At 38.5% G+C, this 23,183-nt stretch overlaps 2 protein-coding genes across 2 annotated transcripts in view; both read right to left on the bottom strand.

Moving 5' to 3' along the window:
- The window catches only part of col18a1b (collagen type XVIII alpha 1 chain b), a 53,347-nt gene extending 45,533 nt beyond the window's left edge, over positions 1 to 7,814 (bottom strand). Inside the window, exon 1 of the mRNA XM_048200894.1 lies at positions 7,597 to 7,814. Coding sequence (XP_048056851.1) covers positions 7,597 to 7,684 — 88 coding nt within the window. The 5' untranslated portion in view covers positions 7,685 to 7,814. The remainder of the gene's footprint in view (positions 1 to 7,596) is intronic.
- A 3,232-nt stretch (positions 7,815 to 11,046) lies between these two features.
- Positions 11,047 to 23,183, bottom strand: part of tns1a (tensin 1a) — a 79,567-nt gene continuing 67,430 nt past the window's right edge. Inside the window, 16 exon segments of the mRNA XM_048200889.1 lie at positions 11,047 to 13,057; positions 13,143 to 13,172; positions 13,304 to 13,372; positions 13,450 to 13,618; positions 15,198 to 15,227; positions 15,317 to 15,388; positions 15,560 to 15,637; positions 15,777 to 15,872; positions 15,954 to 16,082; positions 17,507 to 17,596; positions 17,690 to 18,145; positions 18,148 to 18,332; positions 18,764 to 18,857; positions 18,860 to 18,910; positions 22,115 to 22,141; positions 22,469 to 22,552. Of these exon segments, the coding sequence (XP_048056846.1) occupies positions 12,916 to 13,057; positions 13,143 to 13,172; positions 13,304 to 13,372; positions 13,450 to 13,618; positions 15,198 to 15,227; positions 15,317 to 15,388; positions 15,560 to 15,637; positions 15,777 to 15,872; positions 15,954 to 16,082; positions 17,507 to 17,596; positions 17,690 to 18,145; positions 18,148 to 18,332; positions 18,764 to 18,857; positions 18,860 to 18,910; positions 22,115 to 22,141; positions 22,469 to 22,552 (1,802 nt within the window). The 3' untranslated portion in view covers positions 11,047 to 12,915.

Genomic DNA, 23,183 nt, shown 5'->3' with positions numbered 1-23,183 from the left:
CCTACTCCAAAATTCACTATAAAACAAAAACTGAACTGCTTGATATGACGCCCACATGTCAGACATACAGTGACCTGTGTGTGTCTGTTTTGAGAGACACACTTACAAATCTAGCGATAACTTTGATAAACAGTATAATGCATAAATCATGAAATGCAAAACAAATATTAAAAATAAAAGATTATACATGCCTTTGTTAACCAACGAACATAAAGCTGTGATTGGTATCTTCACATTCATAGGTGCTGGGAAAACCACTGGATGGACTGCCCATAATCGACTTGATATTGGCATTGTGACATTATGAAAACGCTCACCAAATAGCACTTGATGCAACATGAACAGCTGTCTTAATGGCCTATGTGTATACTGGGCTTATTGTCCTAATAATCCTGTTCAGCTGGACAGCTTCTCTTCGGGTTGTAGAGAACACAGAGAGCCCACACTTGAAGAAAACAAACTGAAAACAAAACAACTTGTTTAAAAGTACACTTAGTAAAAAAAAATTTTAATGATTAATACTTTTGAAAAATACACTATATTGCCAAAAGTATTGGGAACACCCCTCCAAATCATTGAATTCAGGTGTTCCAATCACTTCCATGGCCAGAGGTGAATAAAATCAGGCACTTAGACATGCAGACTGCTTCTACAAACATTTGTGAAAGAATGGGTCGCTCTCAGGAGCTCAGTGAATTCAAGCGTGGTACCGTGACAGGTTGCCACCTGTGCAATAAGTCCATTTGTGAAATTTCCTCACTACTAAATATTCCATGGCCAACTGCTATTGGTATCAAAACAAAGTGGAAGCAATTGGGAACAACAGCAATTAAAATCAACAGGCAACGTAAAATCACAGAGCGGGGGCGGCTCATGCTGGTCACATGCAAGTCAATAGCTACAGACCTCCGAACTTCATGTGGCCTTCAGATTAGCTCAAGAACAGTGCGTAGAGAGCTTCATGGAATGGGTTTCCATGGCCGAGCAGCTGCACTGAAGCCTTACATCAACAAGTGCAATGCAAAGCGTCGGATGCAGTGGTGTAAAGCACGCTGCCAGTGGACTCTAGAGCAGTGGAGACGTGTTCTCTGGAGTGACCAATCACGCTTCTCTGTCTGGCAATCCAATGGACGAGTCTGGGTTTGGTGGTTGCCAGGAGAACGGTACTTGCCTGACTGCATTGTGCCAAGTGTAAAGTTTGGTGGAGGGGGATTATGGTGTGGGGTTGTTTTTCAGGGGTTGGGCTTGAACCCTTAGTTCCAGTGAAAGGAACTCTTAATGCTTCAGCATACCAAGACATTTTGGACAATTTCATGCTCCCAACTTTGTGGGAACAGTTTGGGGATGACCCCTTCCTGCTCCAACATGACTGCGCACTAGTGCACAAAGCAAGATCCATAAAGACATGGATGAGCAAGTTTGGTGTGGAGGAACTTGACTGGCCTGCACAGAGTCCTGACCTCAACCCGACAGAACACTTTTGGGATGAATTAGAGTGGAGACTGTGAGCCAGGCCTTCTCGCCAACATCAGTGCCTGACCTCACAAATGTGCTTCTAGAAGTATGGTCAAAAATTCCCATAAACACACTCCTAAACCTAAACCTAAACTCCTAAATCCTTCCCAGAAGAGTTGAAGCTGTTATAGCTGAAAAGGGTGGGACAACTCCATATTAAACCCTACGGATTAAGAATGGGATGTCATTAAAGTTCATGTGCACATAAAGGCAGGCGTCCCAAAACTTTTGGCAATATAGTGTATGTTTAAAATCATGCGCATTCATTAAGATGACACTTCCACTTGTGGAATAAATTATTCAAGACTGAATAGAGCATTTCAACAAAAATCTTTAGCTTGATCCTACAGTACATTCACACTGCTATGTATCAGTTCAAGACAAGTAAAAGACATGTGAGCTCTAACTCCTAGAGGTGAAGTAGAACAATTGCCACCAATGGACTACAATCAACTTAGGCTTGTGATGCTTTTGGGAAACGCGGTCCTGGACTGATCTTGACTCTCTAGTGTTTCTAATACCCCACTGAAACGAGGTGGTCAGGAGGCAAGCTGAATTCTGTAACCTTTTTTCAAAACATTTAGAACCCACTGAGAAACACTGAGCAGAAGTTGTCACGCTGCCACAAAATTTGACAGAGGGATTTTTTTTTTGTTGATGGGATCGATCTGTTCGGGGTCCTGAAACAATGCATTGGCAGGGAACCCCTGAACAAGCCCCAGAGAAAGATCGTTGGAGGGTGAAGATGGGGCGGATTGATGGCAGAGTACTTCTGCTTCCTGAGACAACACTGGTGGTGGGATAGGCAGAAGCACCTTCTGAGTGCACCATGGGAGATCTAGCACACAAGGCTCTGGTATAACCAGAACCCTCACGAAAATGCTCACCCCCAGGGGCCCATTAGAAGGGCCTGGAAGAGATTAAGGTATTTAGATCGGACCACCCCCTGTACAGATGAACTTGCATACGCTTGCTCGCTTTTGGTTCCTGTCTTCTAGAGCTGGACTCTTGCTACGGGTGATGTTCTGTGGCAACCATTGCAGCAATAGAATGGCCGATGGACTGGGGTATCTGCTTTGTGGCATGGAGCACCAGATCCGTGGCTCAGCAGAGTCCTGAAACCACCTCCTGGGCCACCTCCTTGATCACCATATGTTGATGTTACTCTGCAAGACTTGGTAGGCCAGGCAGATTTCAATGATGCAGCAAAAAGGGAGAGATAGCCCTGCTCGCACATCCCAACCACCATAGAGTATATTGAAGTGGCGTTAGTATGTACTCGAGCAGAATATGGATTCTTCTGCAATCTCAACACTTCAGTGTGGAGATCTGGAGATAACGGCAGAAGGTGGCATGGAGGTTGTTCTTTGAAGGACGTGAGAAAATAGGCATCTAGTTTAGAACAGACAAACATTTTCTACTCAGTTGGCCAATCCAGATTTAATTTGGCCATGGCATGAGTAACAACCTCAAGCATTTCCTCAAATGCAGCTCTATGAGTGAACTGCTTCACCGAAGCATCCGCCTGCATTCCCAGAGCCAACCCCTCAGAATCAGATGCAGACAGCATGAGCTGGATTTGAAGAAATCGTAGAGCATGCTTCAATATCCAGAGCAAGAAGCCCTAAGCTGGTAGACGGAGCAAGAGATTGGACTTCATCACCCATCTCAAACTGAACCTCCACCATCTCAACCTGTGAACCCCTTGATCAAAGATGCACATGGGTGCAGCTTGACTCTTATCCCTTGAGAAGAGGGATTGGAGCCTTCGAACTGTGATTCACCTGCAATGCATGCAGTCAGCCCCCTTGAGGACTGAAGGATGACTCACACAAGATGTGCATGATGCATGTCCTCACCCATGCAGACAACGCACATCTTGTGTAAGTCGTCCTTCGTAATAAAGCAAGGGCACGCCGTCACACATTTCCTAAACTCTTTACATAGCATAATACACTCTAACTTCTGATCTACTTGAAGCAGCACACACATCTTTTCTTCCTAGCGTTGTTCCCGCTGTGGTGCAGGGTCCGCTTTTCGGCATTGTCTTCTCCATTTGGCACGGCCTAGAGCATCTTCGGGGGATACGTTGACCAATTTCATGTCTTCCTTTATTCGATCCATCCACCGCTTTTTCGGACGTCCGCGTGGACGGCGGCTCCTCTGGCTTAATGCGCATGGCAATCTTGGCCACTGATGACTCCTCGCTTCGTATCACATGGCCATACCACTGCAGTCTTGCTTCAAGCATCTTGTCCACAATGGGGGCCACACCAATTTGCTTCCGGATGTCTTCGTTCATGACACGGTCCCATCGGGTGAGTCCGAGGCTCCATCTGAGCATCCTCATCTCCATAGTACGGAGGGCTTGTTCGTGTGCAAATGTGGCTGGCCAACACTCAGATCCATAGAGTGCCACCGGGAGGACGATGGTCTTGTATATCTTGCCTTTCAGCCTGTCTGGCATTTTCCGATCGCAAAGCACTCCGGTGACCTTGCCTCCATTTCATCCATGCCGCGTTGACTCGTGATCTTACATCGGTTGTGATGCTGCCATCTGAGCTGATGGTGGAGCCCAGGTACATTAAAGTCCGCCACTTTCGTCAGATCTTCCCCATTAATGCTGATGGTGCCGTCGGTTTGGGCCCACACTCCATGTACTCCGTCTTTTTGATGTTGAGCCTCATCCCATTTTCGTCCAGACGTTCCTTCCAGAAGCAGCACACACATACTTTACAATATTGTTTGCACACATGCATGCTCAACAGACATGCAGCTCCTGAAGACAAAGAAGCTGATGACGTGCATCACGCCATGTTCTAAGCCAACTGAATTGACGTGTGTAGACACATGCTTCAGACACTGGTTCACATGGAAGCGTTCCCATAGCATTAGTGCCATGATGCAATGTCAAGTTCCTACTCGAAAGGGAATCAATGCATTTTTGGAATTCCCTGCAATGGTTTTTCCTCACAGATGGTCATAAATATGACAGCTATGAAGGAAAGGTCATGTGACTAAAACAGATGAATTACTGTTTATAAGAGCTCTTTATAAGAGATGCTGATGATATGTAGATGATCTGTGAACAATCCATACTGTACCAATATTTGATTGTTGTTGTTACTTAATGTTACACAAGTATTTTAGAGACTTTTATACTTGCACTCTCTTCCGTACTATTCTATGCATCAGGTACCAATATGGGGAACATATCATAACGCATCCAAAACAGCTAGAAACAGAAGTGAGAAAACTGAGAAAACTACTTTTGTGTTGAAAATCATTTTATGGTTGGAACTGAAACACTATATAAAACAGGTATGAATAAGTGTTTAGAATAAAATATTTGTATAATTCTATTTCTAACATATAACATTTCTATTTAGTCTACAAAAGTCTACTTAAAAGGCCTATATAAATAAACAACATAACCAACACATTCACCTTTACTTGTTGCCTTCTAAAATATGATTACAATGCATAATAAACCATACAGTGAAATATATTTCTATATTAGGTTACTCTTTGTGTGTGGTATTTTTTTTTTTTTTTTCATAGCATGGTCTAATTACACTTAATGGCCCCAGAACTGTTTTTAGTGGCTAATTGTATTCCAGTGAAAGAAGTGTCTTGCTTTCCCACACTACACACACATGCCATTGCTGACAGATGTTAATTACATTGACATGGGTCATTAATACTATAAGGGCACCCAATTACTGTTTTAAAGATCCCTGAAAGGCACAGAATTTGAATTACCTCAAAGGAATTGCTAAGCTATCATTTGGAACCAGTATCCCTTTATGTATACTTGACTAAAATTCATAACTCTTATTATTCTGACAACCACATTTGATGACAGAGAACTGATTTGGCTTCTGCCATAGCCACCATTACTCCTGAGATTTTGTGCTTGAGTGAAAAGGGGATCTCCAAAGGAAATAGGCCTGCATCCTAGCAGTAAAATCAGTACAGGAAACCTAAACTAAGGATATGAACACACACTGTATTGTTAAAGTGCATAGAATGACCTTAAACACTTAATGACCCTAAACATCTTTTGTAAATGCAACAATAAGTGATGATGTTTTAATGGTCAGAGATGAAGCATTTGCTCCTCTGTTTAAAAGTGATGATGTTTTGATAGTTAGAGACATTGTTTTTGCTCCTCTGTTTAGAAAGAGCACCATCTGCTGGAAATTTCTAAACCTGTTCAGATAGACTGCCAAAATCTATATAATTTTCTGCCCAGTGAAATTCCTTTTTAATTATAACCTGTACACTTTTGTTATGTCTGTGCAATTCTAATCTAGTTTTTTTTTTAAATCGTCTCAATTGCTGAATTCCCAAAAAGAAATGACTTCCTACTGCCATAAAACTTAAATAAACATACACTCAGACAAATATTTGAATACTACCTGCACATAATACACTTGAAATATTTTGTTAAATGTATTTACTTAGTATACTAAATGACTTTACGAGTCAATAATCTTATACAGTAGATTACTGCATTTTTCATTTTGTCAGATTATGAAATTTTTGACTTCAAATGAATGTTTGTAATGTGGTAATGTACTGTACAACAATAGCATGATTAATTTATAATGAATTATTTATTTTGCTGGATGCATATAAACAATAGTTTTTGTCATTATAGCAAAATTGGCAAAGAACAAAAGATTTAAAAGATAAATCTACTCTTTTCTCTACTCCCTCTCAACTTTGAATCATCCCGTCACAAACTTCTCAACATGTGCCCTCATATAAGAGTGCGATTTTGGCAGAGTGAAGTAATGGAATGAATGTTCCATGTAATCCACAATGCAGCATTCATTAGACATCAGAACAGAAGGACACAGAGACACATTCCCTCCTTTACAATTAAAACTAAAGTGATTCAAGTGAACTGAAAGAAAAAAATAATACTGATAGGGAGTATGACAACGTTTGTCGTATGATGCATCAAAGTGGACATACATAATCATGCATTGTGTGCATGTTAGAGCTCTTTTTAATTTGTTTGGGCCATAATCATTCAAAATCAATGAAATGTGTTGGTCATGCACAGGCTAATTCAATAACTATGCCAAATTGCAAAATTGACCAAAATTGTTATTCTGTCCTTACTAGAAAGAAGCTTTCATACACACAATTGCCTTGATTTCTTCTCTCCATTTCTTCTCACATTTTGTTTGTGTAGCTTTGGGATTTTTTTGCCAGTTCTTCACTCAAATTAACACACATTGTGTGGAAATCCAAACAACACTTGGTGGAACACGCCTTGGGCTTCCTTGCAATGTTTTATGGTCGTGCCTATGCCAGTACTGCCCTGATGATAACAGGAAAAGAGTTCCCTGTTGATATGATATAATTTAGCAGATTTTCTTTGCCAACAGTGACAATACGACAGTGGTAACAGACACTGACCCATGTTTGTTTAATTGGTTTATAAAAATCCTTCTGCACATAACCCTGCATACCGTAAGCAATGCGATAAAGGCTTGTAAAAGTTTATAATGAAAGGATGAAATTTACATTCCATCAAACTTTGAACAAACTCAATCATTGATTCTTCAACAAAGTGCAATTATATGAATTTAACTGATATATTCATAGACGAAAACCATTTTTTATTCCTAAAAAAAAAAAAAGTTGAAAATTATATTCTAAGTGAAGTATATTCTAATGGTTTACTCTTTCAAATACTGATGTGTTTAGGTTGCTTTGGAGGTGGAGACGTGCACACTGTACGACAAAGCCAAAATAAACAATAATGTCTTAACTTATGTGGCTTCAGATATATTGGAGATGTCCAATCCTGAACACATGTATAGGTAAACTAATGCATTTTTAATGCACTGAGGAATAATATTGCACCTATACACATTTGCAATGGATAATTAATATTCAAACATTCATAAAGAAAACTGTGAGATGCCCAGAAACACACAAAACTAAATAGATAAGTTACAATATATCTACAATTCTAATGCACGCTGGACGACATGACATTCCAATTCATTAGAAGTTTTGACATTGCAACATTTCAATAAGAGGAACAGGTGAGTTTATTACCTGTACGCTGAGATTCCGTTACCTTCTCCAGAAGTACCAGGTAAAGTAATAATCCCAATATAAACCAAAGAGATTGCATCTTTATCATGTGCCTCTGTCTTTTTCAATAAGCATCAGTGGAGACTTGTCCAGTAAACACTGACAACATTGTAAGACAGAAAGAGGGGCGTGAAAGCAAATCTTGAGCGCATGGCTTGACTGTCCTCGGGGTGTTCCAGAATCACATTTACTCTTGACAGATTGTATAGTAGAGTTGTTTCTGATGAATGATTCAAAGAGGTGCAGTACACACTACCTGGGTCCTAAAGCCTACAGTGTTGACTATTTTCTGTTTCCTTTCTTTTTCTTTTCTTTCTTTTTGTTCTGTAAAGCTGCTTTGGGACATTGTGTATTATAAAAAGCTCTAAATAAATTGAAATAAACACTAGAAATATGACTAGCGACTATAGTTATGACTGTGAAAATTATGTTTTAAGATAAACATAATGAAACCACAACTAATATGCAATACAAAGAAACAAACATTCTATTCTATTCTCCCTATTCTACATTTTTACTAATGTTTCTGTACTATAATAGTTCTTTATGTCTGTTTTCCCCTTCAGTACTCTCAACAGGATGCCTGTACAGTAAGGTGCAGAACTAATAGAACATGACTGTAATATTTAGGGTCTCTGTTCTGACATGTAAGCAGCATCTGTACCATTTCTAATTCCCTCTCCACATACATTCCATCAAGGCTAATCTGGGTAGGGTTTGAAATAGATTAGTGCATATGATATAATATACATATGTATGTCTAATAATGGTAAATGATGTGGTGAAAGACATAGACAGTACATAGAATTACTTAATTTCCTTTTTTTCAGAATTTTAAAAAATCTTGTATGAAGTCGGATGTTACGGCTTAAAAAAAGGGTTAGAATAGCAACTTTAAAATTCAGAATTTAGAACATTTAACAATGTTATTGAAAAAATATTAATGTTTTATTTTACATGGAGCAGGTCATTCATGTCACCGTTAAATTAAATTCAGTTGTAAGTGCTAAATATAAGGTTCAATAAATCCATACCCCCCAAAAACAAGCAAAGCAAAGCAAAGCAAAGCAAAGCAAAGCAAAACAAAACAAAACAGAACAATAGGGTGCCCAACGCCATTCCTTACAGCACCACCTTGTGGCCAATTCTCACAATTATTAGAAGTTTGAATTCGTAAAGCCTCATTGTCATTGCATTGCTTTTAATGCACATTTTTAATTAAAAATCAGCAGATACATTTCTCTGAAAATAGCTGGTATGGAGTAATGTTCTACCAATCAATAATGATATATTTATTAATCACTGTGCAATGCAGAGATCCAGTAGTGATCCAGTATCCAGTGGCGGCGACCTGCTCCTCTTAAAAAGAAATGCCTTTGAAAGATACAGTTAACCAATTCACACACACCTGCAGAAATATACATTCGATTACATTTTGGAGAACAGACAGAAGAAGATCCGTCAATGTGTATTTGATCGTTGTTTGTGTTCAGATGGGTCATCAGTGTGAAGAGTTTTCACTCTTTCTTCTCCGTGTCAGTGGTTCACTTTTTATTTTGACATAATAATCCAAATCCAGTCTAATAATCCAAATGTAGCTGTATATACGTTATTATACAAAGAAATGGATATGTAATGATAGTCTACAAATTAAATGCCAGAAATAATGCTCGTCTCTTCTGTATTTGTTGCAAAGATGTCTAATTATGATAATAAAAACATTTAAATAAATTAAATATTATCTATATAAATAATATGTTATTGTATTGTTATATATATATATATATATATATATATATATATATATATATATATATATATATATATATATATATATATATATATATATATATACACTTTCTTTTGAGAAAGAAAAAGGGCAGGTGCCCCCTTTGATGTCCATGTGTGCACATGCCTGACACACAGTTAAATAATAATGTAAAAATAATAAATAAATGTGTAAACTGTAGTACACAAGTTAAACCAGAATGATAAGAGTGCTGACACAGGAGTTCATGTAAAGCTGACATCACATATAAAGAACAGGAAACCACCACAAATAGGGGATGCATTTACACTGTCAGTAAATTCAGATTTTTTACACATGCAGGTATCTGGAACAGATTAATATTGATTTGTGTGAGTAAAGAGCAATAAACACTTTTTTTTTTTTGCATCCAATTTGAGAAATCTGTTCATCTGACCTGCATCTATTCATATCCGACTTATGAAACTGTGCTGTTTAACACCACATTGATCATTACAAAAGTATAATTTTCATCCTTTGCTGAATCAAATGCAGTGTTTGTTGCTAAAGATATTTTAAGATGCATAGATGTGCAATGGCATTTGTTTGCGTTCCTATCCAACACTTGTGTAATAACTAGTGCCGCTGACAGTGCATATTCACTCAATATTGTAAACAGTCAGTTGAAACTTAAGTGAACGTAAATAAGATAAACATCAAAAGTTATGTGCATACAGTAAATACAAGTGACCATGACTTTCCATGAAAATTTAAGAAATTTCAGATTCAGAAACATCAGAATCTGATTTGTCAATTGTAAACATTGCTTGACTGCAGGAGATTGTAATACTCGGTCCTTAAAGGATTAGTTTACTTCAGAATTAAAATTTACTCACCCCCATGTCATCCAAGATGTTCATGTCTTTCTTTCTTCAGTTGGAAAGAAATGAAGGTTTTTGAGGAAAACATTCCAGGATTTTTCTCCATATAGTGGACTTCACTGGGGTTCAACGGGTTGAAGGTCCAAATGTCAGTTTCAGTGCAGCTTCAAAGAGCTCTACATGATCCCAGACGAGGAATAAGAGTCTTATCTAGAGAAACCAGAGACATTTTCTTTAAAAAATTGAATTAAAATTTAAAAAATTATATACTTTTTAACCACAAATGCTCATCTTGCACTGCTCTGCTATGCACCACGCATTACGTAATCACATTGGTAAGAAAATTTGAAAATTTTTATTTTCACTAGATAAGACTCTTATTCCTCGTCTGGGATCATGTAGAGCTCTTTGAAGCTGCACTGAAACTGACATTTGGACCTTCAACCCGTTGAACCCCAGTGAAGTCCACTATATGGAGAAAAATCCTGGAATGTTTTCCTCAAAAACCTTCGTTTCTTTTCGACTGAAGAAAGAAAGACATGAACATCTTGGATGATATGGGGGTGAGTAAATTATCATTCAGAAGTGAACTAATCCTTTAATGTGAAAACACAGCCATCTGTTGAAAAAGTTCTACAAACTTATTATTATTATTGGTAAACTAAACTGCATTGTAATTCCACAAAATGACAGCATATTTCTGTTTCATCACAAGATCTCTATCAACATGATCACCATTCACCAACCACAAAACATCCTGAAAATAGATAAAACTAAAAGTGGTTGACTTTATGATTTTTGTTTTTATTTTCAATTGCACATGGTCTGTCAAACTGCTCCTTTTTGACCATTTGAAAATAGACAAAATATCTGTAAACCCCACAGTTCCTCTCACTTCATCCACGATCACTCTCATCAAAACAGTGGAACAGCAACAGAACTCACTTTGAAAAACAATAAAACCTTACAATAATTATTAAACATTGCAAACAACTTTGACTTTCTACCAATGGCTTAGTTAACTCAAGAGTTTACTTGTTGCCTCTTGCTATAGAGAAACCAATAACAAAACACCCTCCATCCTGTCAATTAATTTAGATAATTTATTATATTCAATCTCTTTTGCCCCATCTATGATTATAAAGCACTTAATGATGGTGAACAGAGAAGGAACGACCTAGCCATTGACAGGATGGAAGGTGCATTACATTAAAATGTTATATTCTTATGGCAAACATATTATTACATCGCCTCTTTCACAACTGCAAACAACCGACCTCCCTTTGACCAATAACATAATCCACATCATCTGCAGGAGCTGTTTGATTCACACACATAATGGCAGCACTCATGGCAAATTTATACATGTATTGGTGTTTTTTAATCTAAAATATTTTCTTCCACATTCATGCCGTTTCATTCTAAAACACCGAACAATGACACAGTGAACACATTCAAAAAGACAAAACTGTAACATACATTTTACATCAAGAGCTTCTCAAAACCTGATTTCGATATTTTAGCTAAAATAATTCATTTTTAACGTTTAAGTCAAGTTTTTTTCTTTTCTGTAGACTATACACTATTTTTTTAATATTAGTTATGAGTAATACTGCAACAAAAATAAATATTCAGTTAATGTCATGGTTTGTCATAATACATTTTAAAGACAAGTACAAAATGGATCTACCCATGCACTCAAATAGTATGCAACAAAATGTTGTCGTATACAGTATTTGTCACTGACTGGGGCAAAGCTGTGAATGGGATGTTGAGCACAGTTCAGAAAAAGCTAAACATCTACTACCACAGCCAGGACATTGTGGGTAGAGCCAGTGTGATCTTTACTATCCATATGGATAGCTCGGCAGAAAGTTTCCAGTGACTGAAGTGGATTTTCTAGTTCCATGTCCACAGGCAAGTGTAGCAAGTCTTTATGTGGTGATCAATTTGGCAAGCCTGGGGTCAAGGTGTTTTCTTTCTTTATCATTTTTTTTTTTTTTTTTTTTTGTGCCATTTTTTTGGACCACTTTTTTCATTTATTTCAACAGATTTGGTCTGTTATTTGAAGTTGAAGTGAACAGCTAAATTCTGCAAAATGCTTTAAAGTCCTCTGAATTCAGAGAAAATGACACTCTTGTGAATCTTGCAAGCAAACATGCAAAATCTTCATACTTTTCACAGGAGGACACAGAAAGAGTTTTTGACTTGTCTGATGTTATCTTTTTTTCTCTTATTTTTTTCTACCTTTGGTTCTTCAATCACAATAATGACATTTTTATCTAAATATTATTTGTGATTTTTTATTATTATTAGTAGTAGTATTTTTTTATTGTAAAGTCTTGCCTCCTCATATGGAAGGCCAGAGGGACTACGTTTATCCCTGCCATTCACACTTACTACTTTAACCCTGGCACATTCGTAATCTGCTTTTCAGCAAGATCTTCACTCAAAAAACAGCATCGTTTTCAAATCTTCACAAAGAAGAAAGAGTAAGAGCCCAACCCCCAGAGTTATTCAATGAAAAGAAAGCAATACTGTATGTAAAAAGAATAATCCACTCTGGAAACGTAAGATAAGAATAACCAAATCCTCTTTGGCGAGAAAATTCAGACTTGTATGGAGAACTCAAGATGGTTGCTGGACGGCCACTCAAGGTTTCTGGGTGTTCAGCATGACTTTGGTGACAAAACGGATAATGTCTGAAGCAGGCTGGTCTGGATCCAGCTCGGCAAACAGGTGACTCACATTATCAGTTGTGCTGCCTTGTTTTCGAGCCACAAACCCAAACAGTCTGCATTATAAAGCAGAGTAAAGATTTGTTAGAGCAATTGTTTATTGTCTTTAACAAATACAATGATTCAATGTGGCATACTCACTTTGCTATTCCACCCTCTGCTTTGTTCCACCTGTAAGAACAACGAGACATGAGGATCTTATTGAGTTTAATGTCAAACATATTTCTGGAATGACGAAATGTACATGGAGCATGCAGAACATAAAATACTAATATACTAAAATATATAACCAAAATACTCACTTTCTGTCTTGTGGGTCCAAATTGCAGTATGTTATCATGTTTATCGGGTAATGACGTCTGAAAAAAATCCTTTAAGGAAAAAGAAGTTTGGTTATTCCAATGTCACACATGATTGATTCAAAATGAATCCTATTAAATCCACTCACTTTCTCTGATTGTCGGTGAGTGTGATGCCCTGTGTGGACACTTTGAAATGGACTATGGTTGCTGTAGGAGCGGATTTGGCAGCAAGTGTTTCAGTGATGGCTTTGGCCACAGCCTGAGGACCGGTCAGAGATTCCATATCCACAGAGTTTATGTACAAAACATTACATGCTGGGGGAAAAAAAGATAAAATAAGAGCGAAATAGAGCCTGCATCCCAAAACTTTGTCTCACACAAAAAGAAAAAAGTATCATGCAAATATATATATATATATGGTTAGTTAAAAAAAAAGTCATAGCTATGATCTGAGGTGTATATAAAACTACAGTGTATATATATACCGATCAGGCATAACATTATGACCACCTTCCTAATATTGTGTTGGCCCCCCTTCTGCCGCCAAAACAGCCCTGACCCGTCAAGGCATGGACTCCTCTAGACCCCTGAAGGTGTGCTGTGGTATCTGCACCAAGATGTTAGCAGCAGATCCTGTAAGTCCTGTAAGTTGCGAGGTGGAGCCTCCATGGATCGGAGTTGTTTCTTCAGCACATCCCACAGATGCTCGATTGGATTGAAATCTGGGGAATTTGGAGGCCGAGTCAACACCTCAAACTCGTTGTTGTGCTCCTCAAACCATTCCTGATCCATTTTTGTGCATTATCCTGCTGAAAGAGGCCACAAAAGGGTATACATGGTCTGCAACAATGCTTAGGTAGGTGGTACGTGTCAAAGTAACATCCACATGGATGGCAGGACCCAAGGTTTCCCAGCAGAACATTGCCCAAAGCATCACACTGCCTCCGCCGGCTTGCCTTCTTCCCATAGTGCATCCTGGTGCCATGTGTTCCCCAGGTAAGAGACGCACACGCACCCGGCCATCCACGTGATGTAGAAGAAGACGTGATTCATCAGACAAGACCACCTTCTTCCATTGCTCCGTGGTCCAGTTCTGATGCTCACGTGTCCACTGTTGGCTCTTTCGGCGGTGGACAGGGGTCAGCATGGGCATCCTGACTGGTCTGCAGCTATGCAGCTCCATACGCAACAAACTGATGCACTGTGTATTCTGACACCTTTCTATCAGAACCAGCATTAACTTCTGGAGCAATTTGAGCTACAGGAGCTCGTCTGTTGGATCGGACCACACGGGCCAGCCTTCAATGAGCCTCGGCCGCCCATGACCCTGTCGCCGGTTCACCACTGTTCCTTCCTTGGAGCACTTTTGATAGATACTGACCACTGCAGACCGGGAACACCCCACAAGAGCTGCAGTTTTGGAGATGCTCTGACCCAGTCGTCTAGCCATCACAATTTGGCTCTTGCTCAAATCCTTACTCTTGCCCATTTTTCCTGCTTCTCACACATCAACTTTGAGGACAAAATGTTCACTTGCTGTCTAATATATCCACCCACTAACAGATGCTGTGATGCAGAGATGATCAGTGTTATTCACTTCAGCTGTCAGTGCTCATAATGTTATGCCTGATTATGCCAATAACCACATTTCAGTTTCATCTTTTTCGCCACTTATCAAATTTCTGATAGCACGTGAAGGCAGCATAAGTCATGGAAAAAAGGTCATAGATTTAGTTAAAATTAACACTGGTTAGCTGCTATCACCTTATTTCAACACTGGTTTCAGGTGCACATGGTGAAAGTACTGTAGATGATTTTCATAGCCAGTAGTTCATATACAATTAGCATGCAATCGGACACAAATGCCAGCTAGGAGATGATGTGCTGTATTTACCATAAAAATCTTCAGTAGGTTTAGGAGGTCCTGAAGTGGTAGGAAAGTGACAAGAAATGAGAAGACAAATAAGATATACAGAGAGCAATAAAGGAAGTGAAACAGAAAGAGAGACTTACCTGCTCCCTGCTTTAATAAATCCATGGTTGAACTCGTTGGTGTGGCTAACTCCAAGGCTTCTTCATTTGGATCTGTTCACAAAAAAAGTAAGACATGAAGACTCAAAACCAAAGACTGATTTGATGAAATACAAATCAACACCAAGTCAGGGCAGTCAGTGTTTAGGGAATGCAAACAAAAACACCATCCATTGAGAAGAGGTCAGTTAGGCTGCAGGAATGGGGTGGCAATGGCATTCTCACCTCTTGTAGGGATCATAAGCTTGCATGGAAGAGCCAGAGGTGTGATGGCATGTTGATATACGAGAGCAGACAGACACCCTGCAAACAAACACATAGACACATAAAAGAGTTACAGTACACAAACAAGACTATAGATATACTATGCAAAGAGTACCAATTTAAGTCAGTATAATAGACAGCAGACAGAAATACAAACGTCTGTCGGAATTCATCATACCGAAGTACGGTTCGTTTGGGCAACCCTTAAGTCTCACGCCCTTGGCACTGGTTTCAATCAGGAAGTGTCGTACCAACTCATTTGTGATGTCTCCAACTTCAAAGTAAGAACAAAAGATAAATGAAGAGGAAGGTCTGTTCAGTGATGACTGGCATGATGCACGAAGAGTTATTTTACCTTTCTTGTTCTGCTGCACCATTGGAGGGGGAGAGGCTACTTTCATGGCCAATCCATATGCTCCTCTGAACGAGTTACTGTCTCGAATGACAAATGCTCCAGGTTCACGATCTTTGAGAATACAAATGGCTGAAACATACAAATGAGTAAATGTATCACCAGTCATCTATACTTATCCACAAAGGCAAAACACAGTAACTACACATCTTCTGTAATGACAGTGGTGTTTTGAAAGGGCTGGGCAACTCTGGCCCTCAAGATCCACTTTCCTGCAGAGTTTACCTCCAACCCTGATCAAACTCACAAGCCAATGGGTGCTTCTTTTTTTGTGCATCCTCGTTTCCTTTTCTCACGTCTCAGCTCCACCCCCTTAGGATGTGAGGGAAGGATACACCTGTGACTCCTCAGGAAGCTTCCTTGCTCCTCGCAGTGCAATAAAAGAGTTGAGATGTCCTTCAAGATGGCTAACTTTGATGAGGATGCATCAATTTGAGTATTGAGAAGCACCCTGTAACTTTCTATTTATCGTGAAGACCTTGATTAGCTTGTTCAGGTGTGTTTGATTAGATTTGGGGCTAATACTGCCTTCACATGCTATCGGGAATTTTCTACTTCCCATTTCTGAAGTCATAATTACGAGTTTGTCACATTCAAGTGCTTTGTTGTTGGAATTAATTAGGAATCATGTTATGAATCATGTTAATCAAATGTTATTTTAACACCAACAGAATGAAGAAGAAAAACACAAACGGTCTCTAATACGGCTGGGACAATAAATCGATGCATGACTCTATTCTGAGATTTTCCGAATGCATCATGATTCTCTCTGGAATCGAGTCTGAGCTTATTTTATAACAGCAGATGGTGCTCTAGGCTAGTTTTTAACCACACGCTCAAATGCTCATGAAGAAGAGCGCTGAAGAGCACTCGTGCGTTCGGCTGAGTCTGAGAATGTACTTGCACCTCAGAATGCTTTTATGAGGCGAGATTAATGTAAACAGCCCACTGCAAAAATCCTTGTATTCACTTCAACCTTTTTGAACTTTATGAATTATTTTATAGACAGTTCAAGTGGTGTGTGTACTGAGTTCAAGTACGGCTGTTTTTAAAGCATGCAGTGCCATCTGCTGTTAAAACTAAGCTCAGAATCGATTCCAGAGAGAAACGCGATGCATTCGGAAAATCTCAGAATCAATCCAGAATCATTTCTCGATTTCCAATGCATTGATTTATTCTCCTATCAAACACTGGCAGTATCTAAATATTTTACTTAATTAAATATGCCTGATGGATATAGCGGACATGCAAAGCACACAGTAAAGATAGACCAGTTACAGCAGCTATCAGCAAACTCGTGTATCAAAATGATCTCAGAATAGCATTTATGTCTAATTTTCAACTAGGAAACTCGTATTTACGATGATTCCAACAGCACGTGAAGGCAGCATAAGCTCTGCAGGAAAGTTGGATCTCGAGAGCTCTTCTGTGACAGACGGGTTTGGCTCAACTCTACATGGATTCAGAAAAAAAACAGTTTGTGCTGAACCTCTCACCTTGTTCCCTGGAGATTTCTGGTTTGTACCAATATTTGGATGTATCTTGAACAAATTTGATATTCAATCTAATATCTGGAGGTCCATCGGCTGAAAAGAATAAATAATTGATCAAATAAGTACACACATCTGTTTAATTTAGTGATTTCATTCACATGCTTCCTAGCTGTATTTCTTATTTACCATATATTGAGGTGATTGCAGGTCCTTGTGGTGACAACTGTGTAGGAGTAGGGGTTTTCCTACTTTCTGCGCTGTCTGCTGTAACACTTTCAGTATTTCCTGCAATGGATCCCGGTCTTATGTCCAGGGGCAAGAACAGTGAGGGGCTACAGGATTGCTCAAGGGGAAATGTGGGGGTAGCAGGTCCAGGTTGAACCATAGAAGTGGTGCTTTGCCTGGACTGTGCCCCATGTCTCTCATCTGGAGTGGCCCGGCCCCTAGATGGGGCTTTGTGATCTGGGCTAGAAGCAACTGGAGCAGGTGAGGGGTGACGGTCTAGCACAGGGCTTGGCGGGATGAATTTGCCACTGCGACCCACAAGAGGACTGTTGGGAGTGGTTGGTTCACTGCTGCCACTGGCTGTTTGTATACGTCGCCCCAAGGCAGGGCTGCTTTGACCGCCAAGCCTACGTTGAGGGCAGGGCTTGGTGGTGTATTGGTGGCCACTGTACGGTGGAGTGTGTTGGGGCTTCCTGGGACATGATGAACACCCATGATGTTAACAGTGGCCTCATCAGGGTTAAGGTAAGTGAAGGTGTCTGGGAAGAGAGGAGCCCGGATGGGCTCAGATGGAAATGATGGAAAGGCAGGCTGACTGCCAAAACTGTTCGAAAGCAAAAGAGATAAAATAGAGAAAGTATGAGTACATAAAAGAAAACAGATTTTCACCGAAACAATTGAGGACACATATATTTTGGTAGTACATTAGTTCTAGAAAAGTGACTAGATAATTAGTGATTCATTTTAGGTTCATGTTCAGAGCAATTGCTCACATCTCAGGCACATGTTAATGTTGTGATTAGTAAAAATGGGCAATTCTTTATAATGAGGCTAATCGTATTCAGTAGTTATTGATTATCTAATAAGGAACTATTTCAGCGTAAATTTACTTTAACTTACTGATTAGGTACTCTTGCTTCATATTAGTTAACAGCAGTAGCTGAAGTGTTAATTAGTACTGTCCTGCATTACTTCCAGCATAGTTGCCTATTATTTGAAAAAGGGTGGTCAGAGTTGTCAGATAACAACACTTACCCATCAGAGCTAGCATTGTTAACTGGCTGAGGTTGGTTGAAAGTGTGGGCAGGAGGAACTGGTCTTTCAGAAGCAGAAGGGTATGGATGCTGCAAGGAGAAATCAAACTTCCTCCTCTGACTCCTGTTCCCATGAAACCATGTGGATCTACAAGAAAAAACAAACAAAAACAAACAAGAAATATAACTTGGGAATGCAACAACAATATATATCTGTGAATAACTTTTACTGCCACTGTCTCAACATTACATGACACAAATTTGGGGATGATGTGATGAAAGCTCTAGGATGAGTTCAAAACAGTTGGTTTTTAACAAAATTCAAAATGGCAGATAGAATGATGGATGGGTGACGTTGTATGGGCTAGATGCACAAGATGGCGCCGGTGAGCTTTGGCGATACGAGTGTGTGCATGTTTACTTCCGCTCATACTCTTCCAGTCTTAGCGACATTCGCTTTTACTGTAAGGAGAAACTTGTATATGAAACTTGGATAGATATAATGAATGTGTGTTTTTTTTTTTAATTAAAGAGAAGATGGTGGTCTATCAGAGATGAAAGACAACATAATTTAGTAACTTTATTTTGTAGCATTATTATTGCTAAGTGTTAACTGTATTATTTAATATATGCAATAATTAATTGAAATGCACAGACACTGAACTTTATATGCAAACATGTAATAATTAATTTAATTATTACATGTTTGCATATAAAGTTCACTGTTTGTATTTCCCCTGTGCATTTCAAATAATTACTGCATTTACTTTTGTACAAGTGAGATGAGTATAGAGCATCTGTTGCATACATCATTATCTGTCTGGTGTCTATAAGCAACGCATGCAATATATTTTACTACGATTAAAATCTACACACAACTCTTATTTTTTACTTAGCTATATTGAAAACTGTTTGCGTTAACTACAGTTAAAGAAATGTATTTTTTTTAAGATTATATTTTTACAGTCCTTGTTTGTATCTAAAAAGATATATGTAAATGTAATATATGTGGTGACAATATTGATGGAGCAAGTTGATGAAAATATGCACAGAACTGGGAAAAATAGTATTAATGGAGATAAATTATAGCCTGTGTCTCACAGGGCAAACGTGTGAATGTTTAAGGGATAATTTATGCAAACAACTCCAAATCATTGTTATTCCTGTAGTTGTAAGCTTTCGTATGTCTGTTCTCAGGGAACTACTAAACATGTTTTTCTGGTCCAGGTAGGCTACAGGTTTCCAGTATATAGGTATAATCATTTTAAGATATTTTTATACCTATTTCAGTTAAAATGTTGCACAACAAGTGCATGCAATATGAAAATTTTCGAGAAATAAAATATTTATTGATGGGTGTGAAGAGCTAACTGATGGCTCTGTATAAAGTCTTACCTTGTTTTTACATAAATTGTTTTATTACATTTTATTTTAAGTGTTAAAACAGATTCTATAAACAACTACAAAAGATAATTTGGGGTTTTCTTCAGCTCTCTGCACTGGCATCAGGCAAGTGTCTATGCACACACACTCACTAGAAAAATCCTACATGGCGGCCATATGCAACTAACTCATTACTCATGATGCGCTGAATCTAAAAGAGCAGGATCATGACTTAAGGCCAAAGAATACCAATGTCAGTTCGGAGAATGACCTTCTAAACATGCTGGTGCTGTCCTGAAGCATGCTCAGGGCATTGTTAAATCAGGGGAAGCCGACCCTGCTTCTGGAGAGCAACTGTCTGCAGAGTTTAGCCTCAACTCTAATCAAACACACCTGAACATAGTTCAGACAGGTGCATTGGAGCACATTGGAACTAAACTCTAAAGGATGGTAGATTATCAGAAGCAGGGTTAGCCTCTCTTGGTCTGAATGAATCAAAATTCAATGCAACAACTTCTGTTAATATAGGCTAGTATATTTATGACAAAATTCAGAATTATCATTGAGAAATATTGCTGACCAATTAACCATTTAGTATCATTTTAATTATGCCAGGAGTTATACTGGATTTATTATGACACATAAATATTAGTAACACTTTACAATTAAGGTTCATTTGTTAACATTAGTTAATATACTAACTAACATGAACTAACAGTATTTATTAATGTTTGTTAATGTTAGTTATTAAAAATCCAGTTGTTCATTGATTGTTAGTTAGTTAGTTAGTTGCATTAACTAATGTTAACAAATACACAAACATTTGATTTTAATGCATTAGTAAATGTTGAAATTAACATGAAATTGCACAGAAGGCTTAAGTCCTCAACTAAAATGCATGTTTGAGCTGTTTTAACTGAAAGCAACTTGCACTGATATATTTTAAAATATGTCAGAGCCATTGTTTTGTCTCAAGATGCACACCAGTAATGTTTTTTTTTTCTTTTTTCTAGGGTACATTTATAAAAGCTACTTAAATGCCTTAATTGAACTAAGGCCTAATCCTGGCTTGTCTGTGAAACCAGGCCTAGGATTAATAAATGCTGTAGAAGTATTGTTAATTCTTAGTTCATGTTAACTAATGAAACCTTATTGTAAAGTGTTACAGAAATATATGTTATAATACCTCAATTAAATATTTCTTTTTCATTTTGATACAATTTATGCTGCCTAAAGCCCAAAGTATACTTCACTTTTTACGCGTATGCGAGGGTCAGTGTACAGAGCGCGTGATGTGAATTTCGTCCTCTTTGTATGTGCAGGTCGCACATGCCCATTAATTTTTTTTTTTGCAGTAATTAGTTTATCCACAAGGTGGCATCCGTGCCCTGGGGGCATCGATTCACAAGGTAGTCGAAGAAAAACTGCATAAACAAATCAGAACACATGCAAGCTACAGTGACAATGGAGGCCTACATAGACGAGAGATTGTGTGAAGAGGTTAGAAAGTACCCTCATTTGTACAACTCTAACATGAAAGAATACAGATGTTTACATGGGTTGTAACTCTTGGCAAGAGATTGCTCAAAACTGCGCATGCATTGAACGCCTGTGTATGTGTACGAGTCAAATGAAGTATACTTTGCAAGACTGTGCCTTCGACTGTGTGCGTCCACTAGCGTACGCATGAAAAAGAAGTATACCCAGGGATGTATTACAACGAATGGAAGGTGTTTGGACATGTTTATTTATCATATGAATTTTATTAGAAAAAACCTTCCAGAGACTTTTGTCAAAATATTGTTGACACTATAATACTGAAATACCATTTCAATAGAAGTCACATAAACAAGAAGGGATTTCAGGAGTGAACAGGAGTGAATGTGTGCAGGAGGGAGTGTGTAGCATTCTTGAGCATAATGAACATGCCATTGTTAGAGTTTCCACTGTCATCTCAAAATACTCTTACCTTCCATACCATCACTAGAATCAGAATCTGACAGCGGCAGACATAAAAAGAGAAAGAGGAGCAGTGACAGTTTTTGGAGTTGTTGTTGTTTTTTTTGTTTTTTTTTTTATGGGGAAGAGAATATTAACAGTGTGAATGTGAATGCATAGCAGGGAGACAGTGACAGAAATCAGCACTGCAGATAGATGAGAGGTGTGGGGCAGAGGGGTATTAATGAACTCTACTAGCCATGTAATGATTAATAAACCAAGCAATGCACTTATTAAATTATTGCAAAATTTGAAAATCTAAAAATGAATCCTTTATATTAAAGAATAGTTTACAGTGGACCAAACTGGTTTTATAGGTACTCACCTGAGCTGCTTTGTTGTACCAGAGCTTCTGCAGGGTTCTGGGCCTTCAGGCCTGTGGCTGGATGAGTGGCATGACCAGAATGGCCTATTTAAACAAAAGTTAGGAAAAAAGACTTTGATTGTCAGGTTTAAGCTCTCCATCAGAAAAATCGTATACATATTTGAGGTAAATAATGTCCATAATTTAAGGAGGAGTTGAGTGCCCTTGATTCATGCAAATGGCCAAAATCAGAAGCCACATGCAAGACATGAGTCAAGTATTGAAATTAAATATACGAGTGTTGAGTCACTTTAAGTCTTATAAGAGGCTTCCCTTAAATCATTAAAGGATTAGTTCACTTCAGAATTTACTCACTCCCATGTCATCCAAAATGTTTATGTATTTCTTTCTTCATTCAAAAAGAAATGAAGGTTTTTGAGGAAAACATTCCAGGATTTTTCTCCATATAGTGGACTTCACTGGGGTTCAACGGGTTGAAGGTCCAAATGTCAGTTTCAGTGCAGCTTCAAAGAGCTCTACATGATCCCAGACGAGGAATAAGAGTCTTATTTAGAGAAACCATCGCTCATTTTCTAAAAAAAAAAATTAAATTATATACTTTTTAACCACAAATGCTCGTCTTGCACTGCTCTGTGATGCTCCATGCATTACGTAATCATGTTGGAAAGGTCACGCGTGATGTAGGCGGAAGTACCGCGATAGGGCAAAACTCAAG

Source organism: Megalobrama amblycephala, linkage group LG8 (assembly GCF_018812025.1).
Source record: "Megalobrama amblycephala isolate DHTTF-2021 linkage group LG8, ASM1881202v1, whole genome shotgun sequence".
In the NCBI taxonomy this organism is placed as follows: Eukaryota; Metazoa; Chordata; class Actinopteri; order Cypriniformes; family Xenocyprididae; genus Megalobrama; species Megalobrama amblycephala.
Note: the sequence above shows the minus strand (reverse complement) of the source record. Positions and strands in the feature narration are given on the sequence as shown.